This window comes from Somniosus microcephalus, chromosome 2 (genome assembly GCF_052327205.1).
Source record: "Somniosus microcephalus isolate GS21.2 chromosome 2, FLI_Smic_1.0, whole genome shotgun sequence".
Classification (NCBI taxonomy): Eukaryota; Metazoa; Chordata; class Chondrichthyes; order Squaliformes; family Somniosidae; genus Somniosus; species Somniosus microcephalus.
In genome coordinates this window covers 173,459,886-173,484,310 of record NC_140988.1, presented here as the reverse complement: position 1 = coordinate 173,484,310, position 24,425 = coordinate 173,459,886, and the positions used below count along the sequence as shown (strand labels likewise).

General features: G+C 47.1%; 1 protein-coding gene across 1 annotated transcript in view; it reads right to left on the bottom strand.

Moving 5' to 3' along the window:
• Positions 1-24,425, bottom strand: part of LOC147123128 (uncharacterized) — a 170,362-nt gene that overhangs the window by 89,831 nt on the left and 56,106 nt on the right. The window contains exon 8 of the mRNA XM_085966744.1: positions 20,527-20,619. Coding sequence (XP_085822870.1) covers positions 20,527-20,619 — 93 coding nt within the window. The remainder of the gene's footprint in view (positions 1-20,526; positions 20,620-24,425) is intronic.

Sequence of the window (24,425 nt, the reverse complement as noted above, 5' to 3'; positions counted from 1 at the left end):
CTCATCCAGTAAATACCTGTTGAATTGTTCCTGCAGTCTGAGTGTCTAGTTATTGAAGGACACACTACATCAAAAATACACGGATCTAACAAGCCTGGTGAATCTTCGCTGCACTCCCTCCATGGCAAGAACGTCCTTCCTCAGGTAAGGTGACCAAAACTGCACACAATACTCAAGGTGCGGTCTCACCAAGGCCCTGTACAACTGTAGCAAGACATCCTTGTTCCTGTACTCGAACCCTCTTGCTACGAAGGCCAACATACCATTTGCCTTCTTAACTGCCTGCTGCACCTGCATGCTTACCTTCAGCGACTGGTGCACAATAACACCCAGGTCTCTTTGCACTTCCCCTTCTCCCAATCTATTGCCATTCAGATAATAATCTGCCTTCCTGTTTTTGCCACCAAAGTGGATAACCTCACATTTATCCACATTATAGTGCATTTGCCATGTTTCTGCCCAATCACCCAACCTGTCCAAATCATACTGGAGTTTCACGACATCCTCCTCACAGCTTACCCTCCCACGAAGCTTTGTGTCATCTGCAAATTTGGAGATATTACATCCAGTTCCCTCGTCCAGATCATTAATATATATTGTGAACAGCTGGGGTCCTAGGACCGATCCTTGCGGTACCCCACTAGTCACTGCCTGCCACTCGGAAAATGACCCGTTTATTCCAACTCTTTGCTTTCTGTCTGCCAACCAGTTCTCTATCCAAGTCAATACCTTGCCCCCAATCCCATGTGCCTTAATTTTGCACGCTAATCTCTTATGTGGGACCTTATCGAAAGCCTTTTGAAAGTCCAAATACACCACATCCACTGGTTCTCCCTTATCTATTTTACCAGTTACATCCTCAAAAAATTCCAGTAGATTAGTCAAGCATGATTTACCTTTTGTAAATCCATGTTGACTTTGTCCGATCCTGTCACTGCTTTCCAAGTGCTCTGCTATTACATCTTTTATAATAGACTCTAGCATTTTCCCCACTACCGATGTCAGGCTTACCGGTCTATAATTCCCGCTTTTTCTCTACCACCTTTTTTGAATAGTGGGGTAACATTAGCTACCCTCCAATCCATGGGTACCGTTCCAGAGTCTATCGAGTTCTGGAAGATGACCAGCAATGCATCTACTATCTCTAGGGCCACCTCCTTAAGTACCCTGGGATGTAGACCATCAGGCCCTAGGGATTTATCGGCCTTCAGTCCCATCAATTTTCCTAACACCATTTCCCTACAAATACTGATTTCTTTCAGTTCCTCCCTTTCATCAGACCCTATGTTCCCCGGCATCTCTGGGAGGTTATTTGTGTCCTCCTTTGTGAAGTCAGAACCAAAGTATGTATTTAGTTGGTCTGCCATTTCCTTGTTTCCCATTATAAATTCCCCTGATTCTGACTGTACGGGACCTATGCTTGACTTCACCAATCTTTTTCTCTTCACATATCTATAAAAGCTTTTACAGTCAGTTTTTATGTTCCCTGATAGCTTACTCTCATATTCTATTTTCCCTTTCTTAATTAATCCCTTTGTCCTCCTTTGTTGACTCCTAATCTGCTCCCAATCCTCAGGATTATTGCTTTTTCTAGCCAATTTATATGTCCTCTCCTTGGATCTTATGCTATCCCTAATTTCCCTTGTTAGCCACGGTTGAGTCACCTTTTTTGTTTTATTTTTATGCCAAACTGGGATGAACTAATTCTGTAGCTCACCCATTCGATCTTTGAATGTTTGCCATTGCCTATCCACCGTTAACCCTTTGAGTGACATTCCCCAATCAATCCTACCCAACTCGCTCCTCAGACCATCGTAGTTTCCTTTATTTAAATTGAGGACACTTGTCTCTGAGTCAACTACTTCATTCTCCATCTTAATGAAGAATTCGATCATATTATGATCGCTCTGACCCAAGGGGCCTCGTACAACAAGATTGCTAATTAATCCTTTCTCGTTACATAATACCCAGTCTAAGATGGCCTGATCTCTGGTTGGTTCCTCGACATATTGGTCCAGGAAACCATCCCGTAAACACTCCAGGAATTCCTCCTCCACAGTATTGTTACTAATTTGGTTGGCCCAATCTATATGTAGATTAAAGTCACCCATGATGACTGCTGTGCCCTTATTGCACGCTTCTTTAATTTCCCTTTTAATGCCATCCCCAACCTCCGCCTTACTGTTTCGAGGTCTATATACCACTCCCACTAATGTTTTTTTCCCCTTAGTATTTCTCAATTCTACCCATACAGATTCCACATCATCAGAGCTAATATCCTTCATTACAATTGTATTAATCCCTTCTTTAACCAGTAATGCTACCCCACCTCCCTTTCCTTTTTGCCTATCTTTCCTGAATATCGAATACCCCTGGATGTTGAGGTCCCAGTCTTGGCCATCCATGAACCACGTTTCCGTAATCCCAAACAAATCATATTCATTTACCTCTATTTGCGCAGCCAATTCATCCACCTTATTACAAATGCTCCTCGCATTAAGACACAAAGCCTTCAGGCTTGTTTTTTTAACACTCTTAGACCTATTAGAATAGTTATTTATTGTGGCCACGTTTGATTTAAACCATTGATTTCTCTGACTGCCACTTTTGTTTTTCTCCTTCCTATCTTTTGCTTTAACCCCTGTTTTCCTTTCCTCTGTCTCCCTGCTCAGGTTCCCAACCCCCTGCCATTTTAGTTTAAACCCCCCCGAACAGTGCTAGCAAACCTCCCCGCAAGGATATTTGTCCCGCTCTGGTTCAGGTGCAACCCGTCCGACTTGTACAAGTCCCACCTTCCCCAGAAGCAGGCCCAGTGATCCAGGAAACTAAAGCCCTCTCTCCTGCACCAACTCTTTAGCCACGCATTCATCTGCTCTATCCTCCTATTCCTATACTCACTAGCATGTGGCACCAGGAGTAATCCAGAGATTACAACCTTTGAGGTCCTACTCTTTAATCTGCTACCTAGCTCCCTAAATTCTTGCTGCAGGACCTCATCCCTCTTCCTACCTATGTCGTTGGTCCCAATGTGAACCACGACCTCTGCCTGTTCACCCTCTCCCTTCAGAATGCCCTGCAGCCGTTCAGTGACATCCTTGACCCTGGCACCAGGGAGGCAACAAACCATCCTGGAGTCATGACTATGGCCACAGAAACGCCTATCTGTTCCCCTTACGATAGAATCCCCTACCACTATTGCTCTCCCACTCTTTTTCCTCCCTTCCTGAGCAGCAGAAGCACCCCTGGTGCCAGGAAGTTGGCTGCTGCTGCCTTCCCCTGGTGAGTCATCCCCCTCAACAGTATCCAAATTGGTATACCTGTTTGAAAGGGGGATGGCCACAGGGGTCCCCTGCACTACCTGCCTGCTTCTATTGCTCCGCCTGGTGGTCACCCATTTCCCTTCTGCCTGTGCAGCCCTACCCTGCGGCGTGACCAACTCATCAAACGTGTAATCCACGACCCTCTCAGCATCATGAATGCTTCACAACCCACCCATCCACAACTCCAGCGCCTCAATACGGCCTGTTAGTAGCTGCAGCTGGATGCATTTCTGGCACACGTGGTCGTCAGGGACACTGGCAGCGTCCCTGAATTCCCACATAGAGCAAGAGGAGCATAACACGGGGCTGGGCTCTCCTGGCATGACTTACCCCTTTAATTAATTTAAATTAATTCAATACCACCAGTTAAAGATATACTCTAGGGCGCTTATTTACCAACTGTCCCCACTACACCACAGAGACCCAAGAAAATATAAACCGCAGAATTTAAGCTTGCAATGAAAAGGAGAAAGAAATACTCACCAACCAATCACTTACCTGCTTCCTGGTGACATCACACTTGGATTACTTTTTGCTTCCCTCTCCCGGAACCTGGATTGGTACACCTCTGGTGCTCTTTGTGTGCCGCCTCTGGTGCTCCCTCGCAGGTCCGCCGACTCTCCGCTCTCTCGGGGCTCTGGGCCTCGCCGCCTCTGGTGCTCTTTATGTGCCGCCTCTGGTGCTCCCTCGCAGGTCCGCCGACTCTCCGCTCTCTCGGGGCTCTGGGCCTCGCTGCTCGCCGCCTCTGGTGCTCTTTATGTGCCGCCTCTGGTGCTCCCTCGCAGGTTCGCCGACTCTCCGCTCTCCTGGCTTGATGGTACTGGGACAGTCAGGAATATGCCAGGCCATGAGGTTACCGATTGTTGTGTAATAAAATGCTGATGTTGCTGATGGCCCACAGCACCTCATGAACGGACAGCTTTGAGCTGCTAGATCTGTTCTGAGTCTTTCCCATTTAGCGTAGTTGTAGTGCCATACAACACTATGGAGGGTGTCCTCAGTGTGAAGATGGGACTTCATCGCCACAAGGACTGTGCAGTGGTCACGCCTACCAATACTGTCATGGACAAATGCATCTGCGACAGGTAGATTGGTGAGTACTAGTGGGCGTGGAGGGACTGAGGCTTAGGAGCATGGGGAAGGTCAGTGTCTGGAAGAATGGCGGATTGGGGTATGTGACCATTTAAGAAACACAAATAGGGACAGAAGAAGAAAATAAGGGAAAGAAAATAGAAAGAGAAGCCATGTGAGGATCTGATTCTTCCTACTCAGTTCCAAATAACCCTGCAACAACAACTTGTATTTATATAGCGCCTTTAACGTAGTAAAACATCCCAAGGCACTTCACAGGAGTATTACAAAACAAAAAATTTGACACCGAGCCAAGTAAGGAGGAATCAGCGCAGGTGACCAAAAGCTTGATCAAAGAGGTAGTTTTTAAGGAACGTCTTAAAGAAGGAAAGAGAGGTAGAGAGGCGGACAGGTTTAGGCACGGAATTCCAGAGCTTAGGGCCTATGCAACAGAAGGCACGTCACCAATGGTTGAGCGATTATAATCAGGGATGCTCAAGAGGGTAGAATTAGAGGAGCGCAGATAACTCAGGGGGTTGTGGGGCTGGAGGAGATTACAGAGATATGGAGGGGCGAGGCCATGGAGGTCAGCGAGCACAGGGGTGATGGGTGAACAGGACTTGGTGCGAGTTAGGACACGGGCAGCCGAGTTTTGGATCACCTCAAGTTTATGTAGAGTAGAATGTGGGAGGCCAGCCAGGAGTGTGTTGGAATAGTGAAGTTTAGAGATAGCAGAGGCATGGATGAGGGTTTCAGCAGTGGATGAGCTGAGGCCAGGGCGGAGATGGGCGATGTTCCGGAGGTGGAAGTAGGCGGTCTTAGTTATGCCGTAGATGTGGTCAGAAGCTCATTTCAGGGTCAAATATGACACCAAGGTTGCGGACAGTGTGGTTCAGCCACTGACTAATGTTAGGGAGAGGGTTGGCATCAGTGGCTAGGGAACGGACTTTGTGGTGGGGACCGAAAACAAAGGCTTCGGTCTTCCCAATATTTAATTGGAGAAAATTTCTGCGCATCCAGAACTGGATGTCGGACAAGCAGTCTGACAATTTAGAGATGTGGAGGGGTTGAGAGAAGAGCTGGGTGTCATCAGCGTACATGTGGAAACTGACGCTATGTTTTCAGACGATGTCGCCAACGGGCAGCATGTAGATTAGAAATAGGAGGGGGCCAAGGATAGATTCTTGGGGGACACCAGAGGTAACAATGTGGTAGCGGGAAGAGAAGCTGTTGCAGGTGATTCTCTGGCTACGATTAGATAGGTAAGAATGGAACCAGGCAAGTGCAGTCCCACCAGCTGGACGACAGTGGAGAGACGTTGGAGGAGGATAGAGTGGTCAACCGTGTCAAAGGCTGCAGACAAGTCAAGAAGGATGAGGAGGGATAGTTTACATTTGTCACATTCACAAAGGATGTCATTTGTGACTTTGATGAGAAACGTTTCGGTACTGTGGCAGGGGCGGAAACCTGATTGGAGCCGTTCAAACATAGAGTTGCGGGAAAGATGGGCAGGGATTTGGGAGGCGACAACACGTTCAACGACTTTGGGGAGGAAAGGGAGGTTGGAGATGGGGTGGTAGTTTGCAAGGACGGAGGGGTCAAGAGTTGTTTTTTTGAGGAGGGGGTGATGACGGCAGATTTGAGGGAGAAAGGGACAGTACCTGAGGAGAGAGAACATCAAGGCAGCATTTGACCGGGTGTGGCATGAAGGGGCCCTAGTAAAACTGAAGTCAATCGGAATCAGGGGGCAAACTCTCAACTGGCTGGAGCCATACAGGAAGATGGTTGTAGTGGTTGAAGGTCAATCATCACAGCCCCAGGACATCGCTGCTAGGCAGTGTCCAAGGCCCAACCATCTTCAGCTGTTTCAACACATAGAGAGAGCACAGCGCCAACATGTTCCCGTAAAGGTCAAGGGTGGGACCAACAAGTCCAGGGAACCCTGGATGTGAAGGGATATACAAGAATGGATTAGGTAAAAAAGGGAGGCGTTTGGCAGATACAAAGGACTAAAAACAGGGCAAGGCCTAGAGGAGTATAGAAAGTGCAGGGGGGTACATAAAAAAGAAATTAGGAGAGCGAAGAGGAGGCATGAAAAAACACTGGTGGGCAAAATAAAGGAAAATCCCAAGGTGTTTTATAAGTATAATTAAGGGCAAGAGGATAAGCAGGGAAAGAGTAGGGCCCATTAGGGACCAAAGCGGCAATCTGTGTGTAGAGCCGGAAGATGTAGGTGAGATTTTAAATGAATATTTTGCATTTGTGTTCACTATGGAGAAGGACGATATAGGCAGAGAAATCAGGCAGGGGCTTGTGATATACTTGAACAAATTAGCATTGAGAGGGAGGAGGCACTAGCGGTTTTAGCAGGCTTAAAAGTGGATAAATCCCCAGGCCCAGACAAGATGTATCCCAGGCTGCTGTGTGAGGCAAGGGAGGAGATTGCAGGGGCTCTGACACAAATTTTCAGAACCTCTCTGGCCACAGGGGAGGTGCCAGAGGACTGGAGGACAGCTAATGTAGTACCATTATTCAAGAAGGGTAGTAGGGATAAACCAGGGAAAATTACAGGCTAGTGAACCTAACATCAGCGGTAGGGAAATTATTGGAAATAATTCTGAGGGACAGAATTAGTCTCCACTTGGAGAGGCAAGGATTAATCAAGGATAGTCAGTCAGGGGGAGATCATGTCTAACCAATTTGATTGAATTTTTCGAGGGGGTGACTAGGTGTGTGGATAAGGGTAGTGCAGTTGATATAGTCTACATGGACTTCAGTAAGGCTTTTGACAAAGTCCCACATGGGAGACTGGTCAAGAAGGTAAGAGCCCATGGGATCCAGGGCAATTTGGTACATTGGATCCAAAATTGGCTTAGTGGCAGGAGGCAGAGGGTGATGGTTGAAGGTTGTTTTTGTGACTTGAAGCCTGTGTCCAGTGGTGTACCGCAGGGATCGGTGCTGGGTCCCTTGATGTTTGTAGTGTAAATTAATGATTTAGATATGAATGTAGGAGGTATGATCAGTAAGTTCGCAAATGACACGAAAATTGGTAGAGTGGTAAATAGCGAGGAGGAAAGCCTCAGGCTACAGGACAATATAGATGGGTTGGTCAGATGGGCAGAACAGTGGCAAATGGAATTTAACCCTGAAAAGTGTGAGGTGATGCATTTTGGGAGGACTAACAAGGCAAGGGAATACACAATGAATGGTAGGACCCTAGGAAGGACAAAGGATCAGAGGGACCTTGGTGTGCATGTACATATATCCCTGAAGGCAGCAGGACAGGTAGATAAGGTGGTTAAGAAGGCATATGGGATACTTGCCTTCATTAGCCGAGACATAGACTATAAGAGCAGGGAGGTTATGATGGAGCTGTACAAAATGCTAATTAGGCCACAGCTGGAATACTGTGTGCAGTTCTGGTCGCCACACTATAGGAAGGATCTGATTGCATTGGAGAGGATGCAGAGGAGATTCACCAGGATGTTACCTGGGCTGGAGCATTTCAGCTATGAAGAGAGACTGGACAGGCTGGGGTTGTTTACCTTAGAGCAGAGAAGGCTGAGGGGGGACCTGATTGAGGTGTACAAAATTATGAGGGGCATAGATAGGGTAGATAGAAAGGAACTTTTCCCCTCAGTAGAGGGGTCAATAACCAGGGGGCATAGTTTCAAGGTAAGGGGTAGGAGGTTTAGAGGGGATTTGAGGGAAAACTTTTTCACCCAGAGGGCGGTTGGAATCTGGAACTCACTTCCTGAAAGGGTGGTAGAGGCAGGAACCCTCACAACATTCAAGAATCATTTAGATGAGCACTTGAAACGCCATAGCATACAAGGCTACGGACCAAGTGCTGGAAAATGGGATTAGAATAAATAGGGCTTGATGGCCGGCACAGACACGATGGGCCGAAGGGCCTCTTTCTATGCTGTATAACTCTATGACACTATGACATTCCCTCCAACATAAGGTCAGAAATGGGGATGTTCACTGATGACTGTACAGTGTTCAGCGCCATTCACAACTCCTCAGATAATGAAGCAGTCCATGCCCGCATGCAACAACACCTGGACGACGTTCAGGCTTGGGCTGATAAGTGGCAGGTAACATTCGCATCACAGAAGTGCCAGGCAATGACTATCTCCAACAAGCGAGAGTCTAACCACTGCCCCTTGACATTCAACGGCATTACCATCGCCGAATCCCCCACCATCAACATCCTGGGGGTCACCATTGACCAGAAACTTAACTGGACCAGCCACATAAATACTGTGGCAACAAGAGCAGGTCAGAGGCTAGGTATTCTGCAGCGAGTGTCTCACCTCCTGACTCCCCAAAGCCTTTCCACCATCTACAAGGCACAAGTAAGGAGTGTGATGGAATACTCTCCACTTGCCTGGTTCAGTACTGCTCCAACAACACTCAAGAAGCTCGACACCATCCAGGACAAAGCAGCCCATTTGATTGGCAGCCCATCCACCACCTTAAACATTCACTCCATCCACCACCGCCGTACCGTGGCTGCATTGCGTAACTTCTACAAGATGCTCTGTGACATAATAAAACTCACTACGCACTTGGTTCGAGTATAAAGCAAGGCTTTAATCAACTTGTTTCAAAGCATGGAGGTCAAGTTATCTTTCACTAGTTCCTGTTTACAAAATGACCTGGGCAAGCTGGGCCCACGCCTGAGTATTTATACTCCTTGGACAGCGCCACCAGCTGGCCGTCCAGTGTTATTTCATGAGTCTTTCTTCATGGATCATAAGATTCATAACACACTGCAGCAACTCGCCAAGGCTTCTTCGGCTACACCTCACAAACCTGCAACCTCTTCCACCTAGAAGGACAAGGGTAGCAGGTGCATGGGAACACCACCACCTCCAAGTTCTCCTCCAAGTCACACACCATCCTGACTTGGAAATATATCGCCGATCCTTCATCCTCGCTGGGTCAAAATCCTTGAACTCCCTACCAAACAGCATTGTGGGAGTACCTTCACCACACGGACTGCAGCGGTTCAAGAAGGCGGCTCACCACCACCTTCTCAAGGGCAATTAAGGATGGGCAATAAATGCTGGTCTTGCCAGCGATGCCCACATCCCATAAACAAATTTTTTAAAAGTCGTTCGGTGCAGAGGCTGAGGGAGGAAAGCAGTGAAGATAGCTCAGTAATAAGATTTTTATGGTACTTGGGTGAGCGGTAGAGAAGAATAATTTTAAATGAGAGGTGTGAGGGGTGGAATACGGTGAGATGCTCAAAGGAGAAGAAAGTGCCAGAGGTGTAGGGGACAGACCAAGGTGTGATTTGGTGATGAGAGCCACACGGCCACCATGGCAGTCTGAGCGTGGAAAGTGGTGGAAGATATAGCCAGGCAGGTAGGCTTCATTTAAGGGTAAGGTGTCATCACCCCTCAACCAAGTTTCCGTCAGGGCCATGTTGATGCAATCATCCACGATAAGCTCATGGATGCCAAGGCCCTTGTTCGCAAGTGAACGGACATTCTGCAGAGAGATGCAGAGAGGGTCGGTGATGGCTGCCCTACTGCCATGGATGGGGAGCAGATTGGCAAGATTTGCCCCCAGTTGGCGCGCTGGGGGGGGGAAGGTGAGTGAGAGAGGATGGGACAGTTGGGGTTGCTGCTCGTAAGGAGGCAGCGACGAGTGCCTCGATGGGCCCTTCGTAGGATGCCAAGAGTGGCACAGAGGGAAGCTGTATGCTTATCTAAGAGGGAGTCAAGCCTGGGACGCTGGTAGGAGAATAGGAAGGTCGAAGAGTAATGAAGGATTGGGGTAGGGATTTGGGAGGGCAGAGTATCCGAGAGAGGAGAGATGAAAGGAGGCATGACAACAGGAGAGAGCAGTCAGGGAGGGATAGAGAGAAAAGGAAAAGGGCGGGAAAAAGTGGAAAAGTATTGAATGGCTTGGATCCGGAGCAGCAGCCAAAGTGCGCACGCGAATGGACACAGGGGAAAAGCTCAGGTTACACAGGCCTGGTTAAATGTAATAGTTAGTGGATACCTATTTTCTGGTAGCAGGGAATAGGTTGGAGACAATAGTAGGGAGACCAGGGTCAAAGTCAGAGGTCCCATGGACGGACAAAGCCAACGTAAGCAAGATGGAGCCAGCACAGAGTATCGATGAACCGCTGTCCAAAGCAGGCGAGTGAAGTCCAGAAGCTATTTGAAGGGTAGAGAGTTCGAGGTTGGAGGTAGTTGCTGTAGGAATGAGAGTCGGTAGCGGTGCAGAAAGATGATGGCTAAATTGATGCAAGTTGGAGGTCACCGTAGCTCAATGCGGCGGAAAATAGGTAAAATCACAAGGCAGCGACCAGCAAAGCTGAAAACCGGTAGAATGAGTCACCAGACAGCAAGTGAAACAGCAGCTTCTTGCTAGAAGCCAACAGAGCTGAAAAACCAGTAGACCCAGTTCAGCAGAGACACAGCCGCAGTTTAAAGGTTAAAACATCTTTTAGCAGCAGAGTTAGAGACACAGCAGATAAGTCTTACAGTATAATCCAGTGTAGTCCAGTGCAGAAGCGTAGTGGTGTCATCCAGTGTAGTTCAAAGCAGAAATGAAGTCTAGATGTCCAGAGAAGTCCAGAAGATCGGAAACCAATTTGAGAAAAGAATTCAGCAGCATAAGACTTAAAGCGACTGAAAAGCAGAGCAGAGTCACAGCCACCGAGCCAAACAGTGTAGTCAGTAGAGCAGCATAGTCCTGTTGGTAGAGGAATCCAGGTGATGGAAGTCAAGTTGCAGCAGAGTTCCGGCAGTTGAAGGAGCTCAGTGAGTACAAAGACACGCCGGGTCGGGGGATGGGCAGCGGACTCTGCAGGGGTAACTTTAAACTTGTAGTTTGAACTTGTAGTTTGGGCTGAAATGTCTTCACTATCAGAGCCAGGGTATCTTAAGCAACAGAAGAAAGGAGATTGGGGGAAGAAATGGCAATGGATAACCAAGGATACAGTTGAAGAGTAAAGCAGCTCAGTAAGGACTGCCAGCCCAGGAGCCATCTTGAATGCAAGCCAATGCCCTAATGGGTAGGGGTGTCCCAGTTGGACAAGCACTGTGAAACTTACTAGTGCTCTGTTCAGGTAGGTTGCTTACTTTTAGCTGCTCAAATTTCAGCAGTACTCTTGCGAGTACATGGGGGCACATAAGCTTCGACTCTGCGACGTAAGTTCGCTAGTCTTAGATAAGTAGAGTGCATCTCTCTAGGGAGAGAGTGTACACTTCCGATTGGGGAAACAGAAACTCTACCTATGATTTTACACCGCCAAGGTTCTTTCACAGGTCATATATCCAGAAACCATTCGTTGCATTGGCGTGAACTCCATCCTTGTAAGGATGTGTCTATGACCAAAGAGTGTTGGGGTGCCAGTATCATATTTTTCATGTATTACCACCATTCGGTGCTCTACTACAAGTCCTAGGCCTAGAAATTGGATAAGGCCCAAAAATGGGCATAGGGATCGCGATGCACTATCAAACTGCGGCAGTTCGGAGGACTGCAGGTAGCACGCAGCCTTCATGCTGCCTGCTAATTTACATGTTTGTAGCATTCAGCCCAGCACTAAACACGCTGCTGAGTGGCTGAACGCTCAGCAAGGGGCCCAGGATCGTGTGAGGCAAGCTCCAATTAAAGCTTGCCTGCATTACATAAAGGCAGTCTGCAACACTTAAAGGGAGGTGCCTTCTGCCTGCAACAGGTGATTGAACTGGCTGGGAGGACATTGGAGAAGAAACTTGTTATGATGGCACAACAGGGGAGAGAGTGTGCACCAACATTCTCGGATGCAGCACTGGAGGCGTTGGTCCAGGAGGTCAACTCCAGGAGAGAGGTCCACTTTTCACAGGGGGCCAGAAGGCCCTCCAGACAACAGACCAGGCTGCAGTGGGAGCAGTTGGCCACTGTGGTAAATTGCCAGCAGTTTAGCCCTGAGGACCTGGACTCAGTGCAGGAAGAAGTTTAATGACCTCACACGAGTGGTCAAAGTTAGTGAATTAATCTTCAAAAGCCATATCCCACCATCTGCACCATTAGCTTCACACAATGCTCAATGCACCACATGCCCATCACTCACCTACCAACAATCTCTACCAAACACAACTCACACCTCTTATTCATAAGAACATAAGAACATAAGAAATAGGAGCAGGAGTAGGCCAATCGGCCCCTCGAGCCTGCTCCGCCATTCAATAAGATCATGGCTGATCTGATCCTAACCGCCAATCCACTATCACAGAACCATCTCCTGAATCTTAACAGAATTAGACACACGAAATAGGAGCAGGATCAGGCTACACGGCCCCTGGGCCCGCTCCGCTACCCACAGGGCCATGACCGATCCGAACCTAGACTCATGTCCAAATTCCTGCCCGCTCCCCGTAACCCTTAATTCCCTTTACTTCTAGGAAACTGTCTATTTTTGTTTTAAATTTATGTAATGATGTAGCTTCTACAGCTTTTTGGGGCAGCATATTCCATGGACCTACCACCCTCTGAGTGAAGTAGTTCCTCCTCATCTCAGTTTTGAAAGAGCAGCCCCTTATTCTAAGACTATGCCCCCTAGTTCTAGTTTCACCCATCATCGGGAACATCTTCCCCGCATCCACCCGATCCAACGCCTTCACAATCTTATATGTTTCAATAAGATCGCCTCTCATTCTCCTGAACTCCAATGAGTAGAGTCCCAATCTACTCAACCTCTCCTCATATGTCCATCCCCTCATCCCCGGGATTAACCGAGTAAACCTTCTTTGTACTGACTCGAGAGCAAGTATGTCCTTTCTTAAGTATGGACAACAAAACTGTACGCAGTACTCCAGGTGCGGCCTCACCAATACCTTGTACAACTGAAGCAATACCTCCCTATTTTTATATTCTATCCCCCTAGCAATGAAAGCCAACATTCCATTGGCCTTCTTAATCACTTGCTGCACCTGCATACTAACCTTTTGAGTTTCGTGCACCAGGACCCCCAGATCCCTTTGTACTTCAGTACTTTCAAGTTTCTTGCCATTAAGATAATAACTTGCTCTATGATTTTTCCTGCCAAAGTGCATAACCTCACACTTTCCAGGATTGTATTCCATCTGCCAAATCACTGCCCACTTACTTAGCCTGTCTATGTCCCCTTGCAGGTTTTTTATGTCCTCCTCACTCACTACTTTCCCTCCCATCTTAGTATCATCTGCAAACTTTGATATGTTACACTCGGTCCCCTCCTCCAAATCGTTAATATAGATTGTAAAGAGTTGGGGACCCAGCACTGACCCCTGCGGAACACCACTAGTTACTGATTGCCAGTCTGAGAATGAACCATTTATCCCAACTCTCTGCCTTCTGTTAGATAGCCAATCCTCTATCCATGCCAGAATATTACCCCCAATCCTGTGATTTTTTATCTTAAGCAATAATCTTTTGTGTGGCACCTTGTCAAATGCCTTTTGGAAGTCTAAATACACTACGTCCACTGGTTCCCCTTTATCCACCCTATATGTTATCACAGAAATCACAGAAACCCCACAGTGCAGATAGAGGCCATTTCGGCCCATCGAGTCTGCACCGACACATATCCCACCCGATCCCCGTAACCCCTACACCAACACATATCCCACCCTATCCCCGTAACCCCACGTATTTAACCCCCTAACACTAAGGGTCAATTTATCATAGCCAATCAACCTAACCCGCACATCTTTGGACTGTGGGAGGAAACCGGAGCACCCGGAGGAAACCCATGCAAACACGGGGAGAATGTGCAAACTCCACACAGACAGTCACCCGAGGCCGGATTCGAACCCGGGTCCCTGGCGCTGTGAGGCAACAGTGCTAACCACTATGCCACCGTGCCTCCAGCAAATTTGTCAAACATGACTTCCCCTTCATAAAACCATGCTGACTTTGTCCTATTAAATTATGATTATCCAGATGTCCTGTTATTGTCTCCTTAATAATGGACTCCAAAATTTTACCGACCACAGATGTTAGGCTAACCGGTCTATAGATTCCAGCCTTCTGTCTACTGCCCTTTTTAAATAAGCGTGTTACATTAGCAGTTTTCCAGTCTGCCGGGACCTTTGCCGAGTCCAGGGAGTTTTGGAAAATTATTACCAATGCATCCACAATCCCTACCGCCACGTCCCTCAAGACCCTAGGATGTAAGCCATCAGGTCCAGGTGATTTATCCGCCTTGAGTCCCATTATTTTACCGAGTACCATTTCCTTAGTGATTTTGACTGTGTTTAACTCCTCCCCCCCTTTAGCCCCCTGTTTGTCCAGTGTTCGGATATTCTTAGTGTCTTCTACTGTAAAGACTGATATAAAATATTCATTCAGTGTTTTTGCCATCTCCATATTTCCCACCATTAATTTCCCGGTCTCATCCTCTAAGGGACCAACATTTACTTTAGCCACCCTTTTTCTTTTTATATAACTATAAAAACTCTTACTATCTGTTTTTACATTTTTTGCTAATTTACTTTCATAATCTATCTTCCCTTTCTTAATCAATCTTTTTGTTATTTTTTGCTGTCTTTTAAAGTTTCCCCAATCCTCTATCCTCCCACTAGATTTGGCTACCTTATATGCCCTTGTTTTTAGTCGAATACTATCCTTAATTTCTTTACTTAGCCACGGATGGCTGTCTTTTCTTTTACACCCTTTTCTTCTCAGTGGAATATATATTTTTTGGAAGTTGTAAAATAACTCCTTAAATGTACACCACTGATCATGTATCGTCTTACCCTTTAATCTATTTTCCCAATCCACTCTACTCAATTCCGCTCTCATACCTTCATAGTCTCCTTTATTCAATCTTAGCACGCTTGTTTGAGATCCAACCTTCTCACCCTCTAATTGAATATGGAATTCAACCATGTTATGGTCACTCATTCCAAGGGGATCCTTTACTAGGACATTTTTAATTAATCCTGTCTCGTTACACAGGACGAGATCTAAGGTTGCTTGCCCCCTGGTCGGTTCAGTTACATACTGCTCAAGAAACCCATCCCTAATACACTCAATGAACTCATCCTCAAGGCAGCCCTGCCCAATTTGAATTGTCCAATTAATATGATAGTTAAAATCCCCCATAATTATAGATGTTCCCTTATTACAAGCCTCAACTATTTCCTGATTGATAATCCGTCCAACAGTGTTGCCACTGTTCGGAGGCCTATAGACTACGCCCACTAGTGTTTTTTTCCCCTGATTATTCCTTACCTCCACCCAAACTGTTTCATTATCCTGATCTTTTGACCCAATATCATTTCTCTGTATTACAGTGATTCCTTCCTTTATTAACATAGCCACCCCACCTCCCCTTCCTTCCTGCCTGTCCTTCCTGATCGTTAAATAACCTGGTATGTTTAATTCCCAGGCATTGTCACCCTGCAGCCATGTTTCTGTAATGGCCACAAGATCATACCCATATGTAGTTATTTGTGCCATTAACTCGTCTATTTTGTTACGAATGCTACGTGCATTCAGATAGAGAACTTTCAAAGATGTTTTGTGACACTTAGTTCCTGCTTTTGCCCTTTTTATTACTTTACCTTTTACTCCATACCTTCTGCCCCTTCCTGACACGCTCTGGTTTTTAATTTCCCCACTGCTACCTAAGTCTATGACCTTCTCTGTTGTCATTTTTATTATTTGCTCTCTAGGAACCTCCCCCCCACTAGTTAGTTTAAAGCCCACTCTACAGCCCTAGTTATACGATCTGCCAGGACTCTAGTCCCAGCACTGGCCAAGTGAAGCCCGTCCCAATGAAACAGCTCCCTCCTGCCCCAGTACTGGTGCCAGTGTCCCAGGAAGCAAAACCCATTTCTCCCACACCAGTCTTTGAGCCACGCATTTAACTCTCTCATTTTATTTGTCCTAGCCAAATTCGCTCGTGGCTCAGGTAATAATCCAGCCCTTGTGGTTCTGCATTTTAATTTGGCCCCTAGCTGCTCAAACTCCCTCAGCAGAACCTCCTTCCTTGTCCTATCTATGTCGTTGGTACCAACATGGACCACGACAACTGGATCCTCCCCCTCCCACTCCAAGTTTCTCTCCAGTCCAGAGGAGATGTCCTTAACCCTAGCACCGGGCAGGCAACACAGCCTTCGGGACTCTCGCTCTTGGCTGCAAAGAACTCTATCTATCCCCCTAACGATACTATCCCCTACCACTACAACATTTCTTTTAACTCCCCCCACTTGAATGGCCCACCGCTCCACGGTGCTGTGGCCAGGTTACTCATCCTCCCCGCAGTCCCTGTTCCCATCCTCACAGGGAGTAAAAGCCTCGAACCTGTTGGACAAGTGCAAGGGCTGCGGCTCCTCCAACACTACCTCCTGGATCCCCGTACCTGCCTCACTTCTAGTCAGACCACCCTGACCCTGGCCACGGACTACATCTGAATTCATTAATCTAATTGGTGTGAATACCTCGTGATACACAGAGTCCAGGTAACTCTCCCCCTCCCTGATGTGTCTCAGTGTTTGAAGCTCGGACTCCAGCTCTTCAACACGGAGCCGGAATTCCTCGAGCAGCCAACACTTACTGCAAATGTGATCACCGTGAGCATCAATGGTGTCCACCAGCTCCCACATATTGCAGCAGCAACACATCACCTGATCTCCCATTCTATGTAATTAATTAAATTTATTAATATTATTCTTAAATACCCTCTGCCCCAATTCTAGATGGTGAATATCACACCTTAGAAACTATAAACCAAAGAGATTTAAGCTTAAAAACGGAGAAATACTTACCAACCAATCACTTCCCCACTTTCTGGTGACGTCACACGTGGATTACTTTTCACCTCTCTCCTTCCCTCCGAGTTCCCAGACTGGAGACTGGAGAGCCTTACCTGGTCTCTGGAGCCTTTATACAGCCGCTCAGCCCGCGATTCCCGCCGATTCTCACGCTGAGGCCTTACCTGGTCTCTGGAGCCTTTATACAGCCGCTCAGCCCGCGATTCCCGCCGATTCTCGCACTGAGGCCTTACCTGGGCTCTGGAGCCTTTATACAGCCGCTCAGCCCGCGATTCCCGCTGATTCTCGCACTGAGGCCTTACCTGGGCTCTGGAGCCTTTATACAGCCGCTCAGCCGCGATTCCCGCCGATTCTCGCACTGAGGCCTTACCTGGTCTCTGGAGCCTTTATACAGCCGCTCAGCCCACGATTCCCGCCGATTCTCGCACTGAGGCCTTACCTGGTCTCTGGAGCCTTTATACAGCCGCTCAGCCGCGATTCCCACCGATTCTCGCACTGAGGCCTTACCTGGGTCTCTGGGAGCCTTTATACAGCTGCTCAGCCCGCGATTCCCGCCGATTCTCGCACTGAGGCCTTACCTGGGTCTCTGGGAGCCTTTATACAGCCGCTCAGCCCGCGATTCCCGCCGATTCTCGCACTGAGGCCTTACCTGGGTCTCTGGGAGCCTTTATACAGCCGCTCAGCCCGCGATTCCCGCTGATTCATAGCTTCACCTCACCCACACACTTACCACTGTTGCAAGCCTCGCACCCACATCTCACAGCTTGAACACACTGTCAGCTATTCAACCATGACAGGCACATCGCCCAAACACATTACACCACACTCACTGATACACTTCCTTTACTCTATCAGGAAAAGGTGCTGCATAACCGGCGCCAGTAGACCTTAACCAGCAGGGGACAGGCTCACCTGCATGACCTCACCCCTCAGAATCACAGAATCACAGAATCCCCACAGTGCAGATAGAGGCCATTTCGGCCCATCGAGCCTGCAACGACACATATCCCACCCTATCCCCGTAACCCCACGTATTTAATCCCCTAACACTAAGGGTCAATTTATCATAGCCAAATCAACCTAACCCGCACATCTTTGGACTGTGGGAGGAAACCGGAGCACCCGGAGGAAACCCACGCAGACACAGGGAGAATGTGCAAACTCCACACAGACAGTCGCCCGAGGCCAGATTTGAACCCGGGTCCCTGGCGCTGTGAGGCAACAGTGCTAACCACTATGCCACCGTGCCCCCCCTCCTTGGAGGAGTCGGTGCCATTCAACCATGACAGGCACGTCACCCAAACACACTTAATGACACATTACCCTTTCTTTTGCAGGCAAAGGTGCCGCATAACCAGTGCCAGCAGACATTAACTGGCGGTGGACAGGCTCACCTGCATGCATCTCTTGCTTTCCTCCCTCCCCTCACCACAACCCTACCTATGTGCCTTTCTCATTTCAGACACCCAAGAAATTCAGCCTGCCCAGTCAGTGGATCAATATGAAGAGGGAGAGAAGAGTGAAGGAGAAGAAGAAACATCGTCACTCGATTTCACAGTCCCAGCCACAAGCTCTGATGCTGACACACCGTGTACTTTAGAGGATAGGTTAGATGCAGGGTCTATAAAGTTTGATTGGAATGTTTGCTTTGTGGTGGCTTTTATTTCAGCATTGTGGCCAAGAGGGCGCTGTGATGGTCAGTAACAGAGGGAAGGTAAGGTGTGGGACTAATGTTGAATGGGGAATTTGCAGTTGCAAAACATCTCAACATTTAGATACGGTGCCTGCAAAGCCACGAGCGTGCAGTCAATGGCGCCCTGCACCAAGGGGAAGTCCGTTATCCTGGCAAAGCCACGTGCTCACTCCGCCTGCTTCTCTCTGGTCAGAGAGAAGACAATGAATTCCCTTTCCTAGCATTAAGAGCATCTGTCACCTCCCTTATGCAGCAGTAGACGGCGAACTGGGAGGTATTACAGATGTCGCCTGCTCCAGCCTGGAAGGATCCCGACTCAAAGAAAATCAGGACCATGTTCACCTTCACAGCCACTAGCAGTGCTGTCCTTGCCCTGGAGAGAGGCTGTAGGTCTGGTTGCAAGAGGTGGCAGAGTTCTGTGGGTACCTCCTTCGTAAATCGCAGACGTCTCAGACGTTACCTCAGGTTGAGGTAAGAGAATTGTTCTCGGCAACCCTAGGTGGGCAAGGCCTCGTGCTGATAGCCCTGCTCTCCCTCCTGCTCCTCTCTCTGTGAGCAGCTTGACCTCTTCGTCGCTGCCTCTGCTCCATCTCCCAGTCATGCTGCAGGCCAAGGGGGATGACAACTAGAGCACCCATGACTGGGAGCAAGTGGTCTGACCAGAACCCTTGAATTCAGAAGCACGACCTTCCCCACTTGCAGCACCACTCCCTCTCACCTCACTAACTTTAAATAACTAGAGACAGCTGTAAACAGTTCCACAAACTTACATAGAGCCAGTAGAAATCAAAAAGCAAGTTACCTGAAAGTTCTTGATGATTCCTTTAAAATAGCGCTGGTGGGGGGGGTCCTTTCGGCTGCTGAACGCATGAACGCTGATTGACATCACGATCTGCCTACTTACCATACTTCCAGCACACGCTCCTAACGGCTACCCTAACACCCTCACCAAGATGGCGTCTGGCGCCGCCTGAAGTGTGCACACGCTGCTCGGACACCATTTTGGGGCCGATTCAGCACCCACAGCCCTCAAACATCAGGCGCACACATTTTTCACACCTGATCTTCACCCACCCTTTCCCACAACAGAATTAGCTTCACACCACACAGTCATCACCTAAAAACATCTGCACACACGTTTGAAAATCTCAACAGCATTTTAAAATGCAGCATTCTTAGTGAGGAACAGTAATGTTTACGGGTTACTTCCCAACAATATGACAAAGTTGCACTTTATTGAAGGAATTGTTTAAAAAGGTAGCCATCTGTCACATACATCCATTAATTTAAGAATATAAGGTGACGGACATGGAATTCCTGATGCATGCCCAGAGTGCACGTTGGGAAATTGCTGATTCCTAGTCTGTGATTTTTCGATCATTAATTTTAATAGACGGAATATCTCGGGTCTGGAGTGTGCAATTTCATGATTTGAGCTCTGGGCATGTGCAGGGAGTGCAGAAATGGAAAATCTACCTATAATTTTCCAGCCACGAATTTTCCTGAATCCAGCTCTGCAGGTTTGAGATGAGACTTACGCCAGCCACCATGACCCCGCTATGATCCCAGTCCAGTTTCCTGGACTGTACACTTACGCTCATTTGATTTCTTTTGTAATTTTCAGCATCATGACATGAAAACAAACTTAGATTAGAATGTAAGGCATAAATACCTTGTACTCCTCCATTATTTTTCTAGTTTCATCCAAGAAGTTTGTGAAGTCAGGCATCTTGAGGAATCCAAATGCAATATCATACAGCTTTAACTGTAAAGACATACAAGCAATCACATGGTTGTATTTTAACTCATAATTGCAAGTTTTATCTTTCGTGTATGTCTGTAACATCACATCTTTGAAAGGAATCACTGCTAAAATAAGGTTTCAGAAGTGTCAAATAATCACTTATCGGTTAGTTACCAATCAGCTGCAAATAACGCAAAACAAAACAGACTCGTAAAAAATACCTAGTTTAAAAAAAATAGTTTTTAAATTGATTATTTAATGCCTGCAGAAGTATTTCTCCACATAGGTCTGCCCTAATGTTTGGAGGCTGGTGCATGAATTAAAATGTTTACCTAGATCTTTGGTGCTGGGAATTTCTCGGTATCATGGCCAAACTTTGTGTGTATATGAGAGATGTACAATATGTAGAGTGCTCTAAGACTAACTATTTCACATGAAAAATAATGGGCAAAAATTCCACTGTGTCAATCTGGTGCGCACTGGGAGTGCATATTGCAATACTGCATACTCCCAGCCTGCACTCTATGTCACTTGGCAATTAGAAAAGCTAAAAATAATGACTGTAAGGTGTGAGTGGTGGGAAAACACTTCAAAAATGGAAAAGACTTTACATTTTTCAGCATTGTATATAGTTTCAGCTATAAAATATCAGACACCTTGTCAGACATCAGTCTGTACCTCCAGCTAAACAGTGGGGTGTTAAGCCACTGACTTTGATCACAAACTCACTTTCGCGGGCATTTTTTTTTTTTTTTTTACAGAGGCCAGTGTCGGGAGGAGCAGAGAGCGGCGGTACAGTGAGTACTTAAACTCACTTTCGCGGGCTTTTTTACAGAGGCCGGTGTCGGGAGGAGCAGAGAGCGGCGGTACATTGAGTATTTAAACTCACTTTTGCGGGCTTTTTTTTTTTTACAGAGGCCAGTGTTGGGAGGAGCAGAGAGCAGCGGTACAGTGAGTACTTAAACTCACTTTCGCGGGCTTTGTTACAGAGGCCAGTGTCGGGAGGAGCAGAGAGCAGCGTTAAAGTGAGTACTTAAACTCAGTTTCGCGAGCTTTTTTACAGAGGCTTACCAATCTCTCAGACCGGCGGCGGCGTTCCGGAGCCACGTCACGATTCAAAAAGTGATGCGGGCAAGAGGAAGCAGCTGATTGGGCGAGTACGGCCAGGTGAGTATTTATATTACTCTATAGTTTGACAGTTAAGATTAATAGTTTATAAAATTTAGAAGGTCTTAATTTTTGTGGTTATAGTTTCTAAGGTCTCTGTTGTGTATCGGGGAGTGCTAGTAACCAAAGGCACTTGAGTATATCATTTAATTGTAGTGTAATTAGTGGTATTGATTTGATTTAATTTAAATTAATTAAAGGGTAAGTCATGGCAGGACAGTTCGGCCCCGTGGTATGCTCCTCCTGCGCTATGTGGGAAATCAGGGACACTTCCTGTGTCCCTGACGACCATGTGTGCGGGAAGTGTATCCAGCTGCAGCTACTGACAGACCGCATTGCGGTGCTGGAGCTGCGAATGGATACATACTGGAGCATTCGCGATGCTGAGGACATTGTGGATAGCACGTTTAGGGAGTTGGTCACACCGCAGGTAAAGGCTGCACAGGCAGGAAGGGAATGGGTGACCACCAGGCAGAGTAGTAGGCGCAGGCAGGTAGTGCAGGGGTCCCCTGTGGCCACACCCCTCCCAAACAGATATACCACTTTGGATATTGTTGAGGGAGATGGCTTATCGGGGGAAGGCAGCAGCAGCCAACTTCCTGGCACCATGGGTGGTTCTGCTGCACAGGACAGGAGTAAAAAGAGTGGGAGAGCTATAGTGATAGGGGATTCTATTGTAAGGGGAATAGATAGGCGTTTCTGCGGCCGCAAACGAGACTCCAGGATGGTATGTTGCCTCCCTGGTGCAAGGGTCAAGGATGTCTCGGGGCGGCTGCAGGGCATTCTGGAGGGGGAGGGTGAACAACCAGTTGTCGTGGTGCATATGGGTACCAACGATATAGGTAAAAAAACGGGATGACGTCCTAAAAGCTGAATATAGGGAGTTAGGAGGTAAATTAAAAAATGGGACCTCAAAGGTAGTAATCTCAGGATTGCTACCAGTGCCACGTGCTAGTCAGAGTAGAAATAGAAGGATATTTCAGATGAATACGTGACTAGAGAAATGGTGCAAGGGGGAGGGATTCAAATTCCTGGGACATTGGAACCGGTTCTCAGGGAGGTGGGACCAGTAAAAACTGGATGGTTTGCACCTGGGCGGGACTGGGACCGATGTCCTAGGGGGAGTGTTTGCTAGTGCTGTTGGGCAGGGTTTAAACTAAAATGACAGGAGGTTGGGAACCTGTGCAGGGAGACAGAGGAAATGGAAGCAAGGATAGAAACAAAAGACAGGAAGGAGAAAAGCAAAAGTGGAAGGCACAGAATTCAAGGGTGTAAAAGAAACAGGGCTACAGTAAATAATAATTCTAAAAGGACTAAGAGTGTTAAAAAAACAAGCCTGAAGGCTTTGTGTCTTAATGCGAGGAGCATCCAAAATAAGGTGGATGAATTAGCTGCGCAAATAGATGTAAACGGATATGATGTAATTGGAATTACGGAGACATGGCTCCAGGGTGACCAAGGCTGGGAATTCAACATCCAGAGGTATTCAATATTCAGGAAGGACAGGCAAAAAGGAAAAGGAGCTGGGGTAGCATTGCTAGTTAAAGAGGGGATTAACACAATAGTAAGGAAGGATATTAGCTCTGATGATGTGGAATCTGTATGGGTAGAACTGAGAAATACCAAGGGGCAGAAAACGTTAGTGGGAGTTGTATACAGACCCCCAAACAGTAATGCTGAGGTTGGGGATGGCATTAAACGGGAAATTAGAGACACGTGCAATAAGGGCAGAGCAGTTATCATGATTGACTTTAATCTACATATAGATTGGGCTAACCAAATTAGTAACAATACTGTGGAGGAAGAATTCCTGGAGTGTATACAGGATGGTTTCCTGGACCAATATGTCGAGGAACCAACTAGACATCAGGCCATCTTCGACTGGGTATTTTGTAATGAGAAAGGATTAATTAGCAATCTTGTTGTGCGAGGCCCCTTGGGGAGGAGCGATCATAATATGATAGAATTCTTCATTAAAATGGAGAGTGAAGTAGTTGACTCGGAGACTAGGGTCCTGAATTTAAAGAAAGGAAACTACGATGGTATGAGGCGCGAGTTGGCTAGGATGGATTGGGGAATCTTACTTAAAGGGTTGACGGTGGATAGGCAATGACAAACATTTAAAGATCACATGGATGAACTACAGAATTTGTTCATCCCTGTTTGGCATAAAAATAAAAAAAAGGTGACTCAACTGTGGCTAACTAGGGAAATAAGGGATAGCATAAGATCCAAAAGAGGACATATAAATTGGCCAGAAAAGCAGCAAACCTGAGGATTGGGAGCAGATTAGGACTCAGCAAAGGAGGACAAAGTGATTAATTAAGAGGGGGGAAACAGAATATGAGAGTAAGCTTGCAGGGAACATAAAAACTGACTGTAAAAGCTTCTATAGATATGTGAAGAGAAAAAGATTGGTGAAGTCAAGCGTAGGTCCCTTGCAGTCAGAATCAGGGGAATTTATAATGGGGGACAAAGAAAGGGCAGACCAATTAAATACATACTTCGGTTCTGTCTTCACAAAGGAGGACACAAATAACCTTCCAGAGATGTCGGGGAACATAGGGTCTAATGAGAGGGAGGAATTGAATGAAATCAGTTTTTGTAGGGAAATGGTGTTAGGGAAATTGACGGCATTGAAGGCCGATAAATCCCCACGG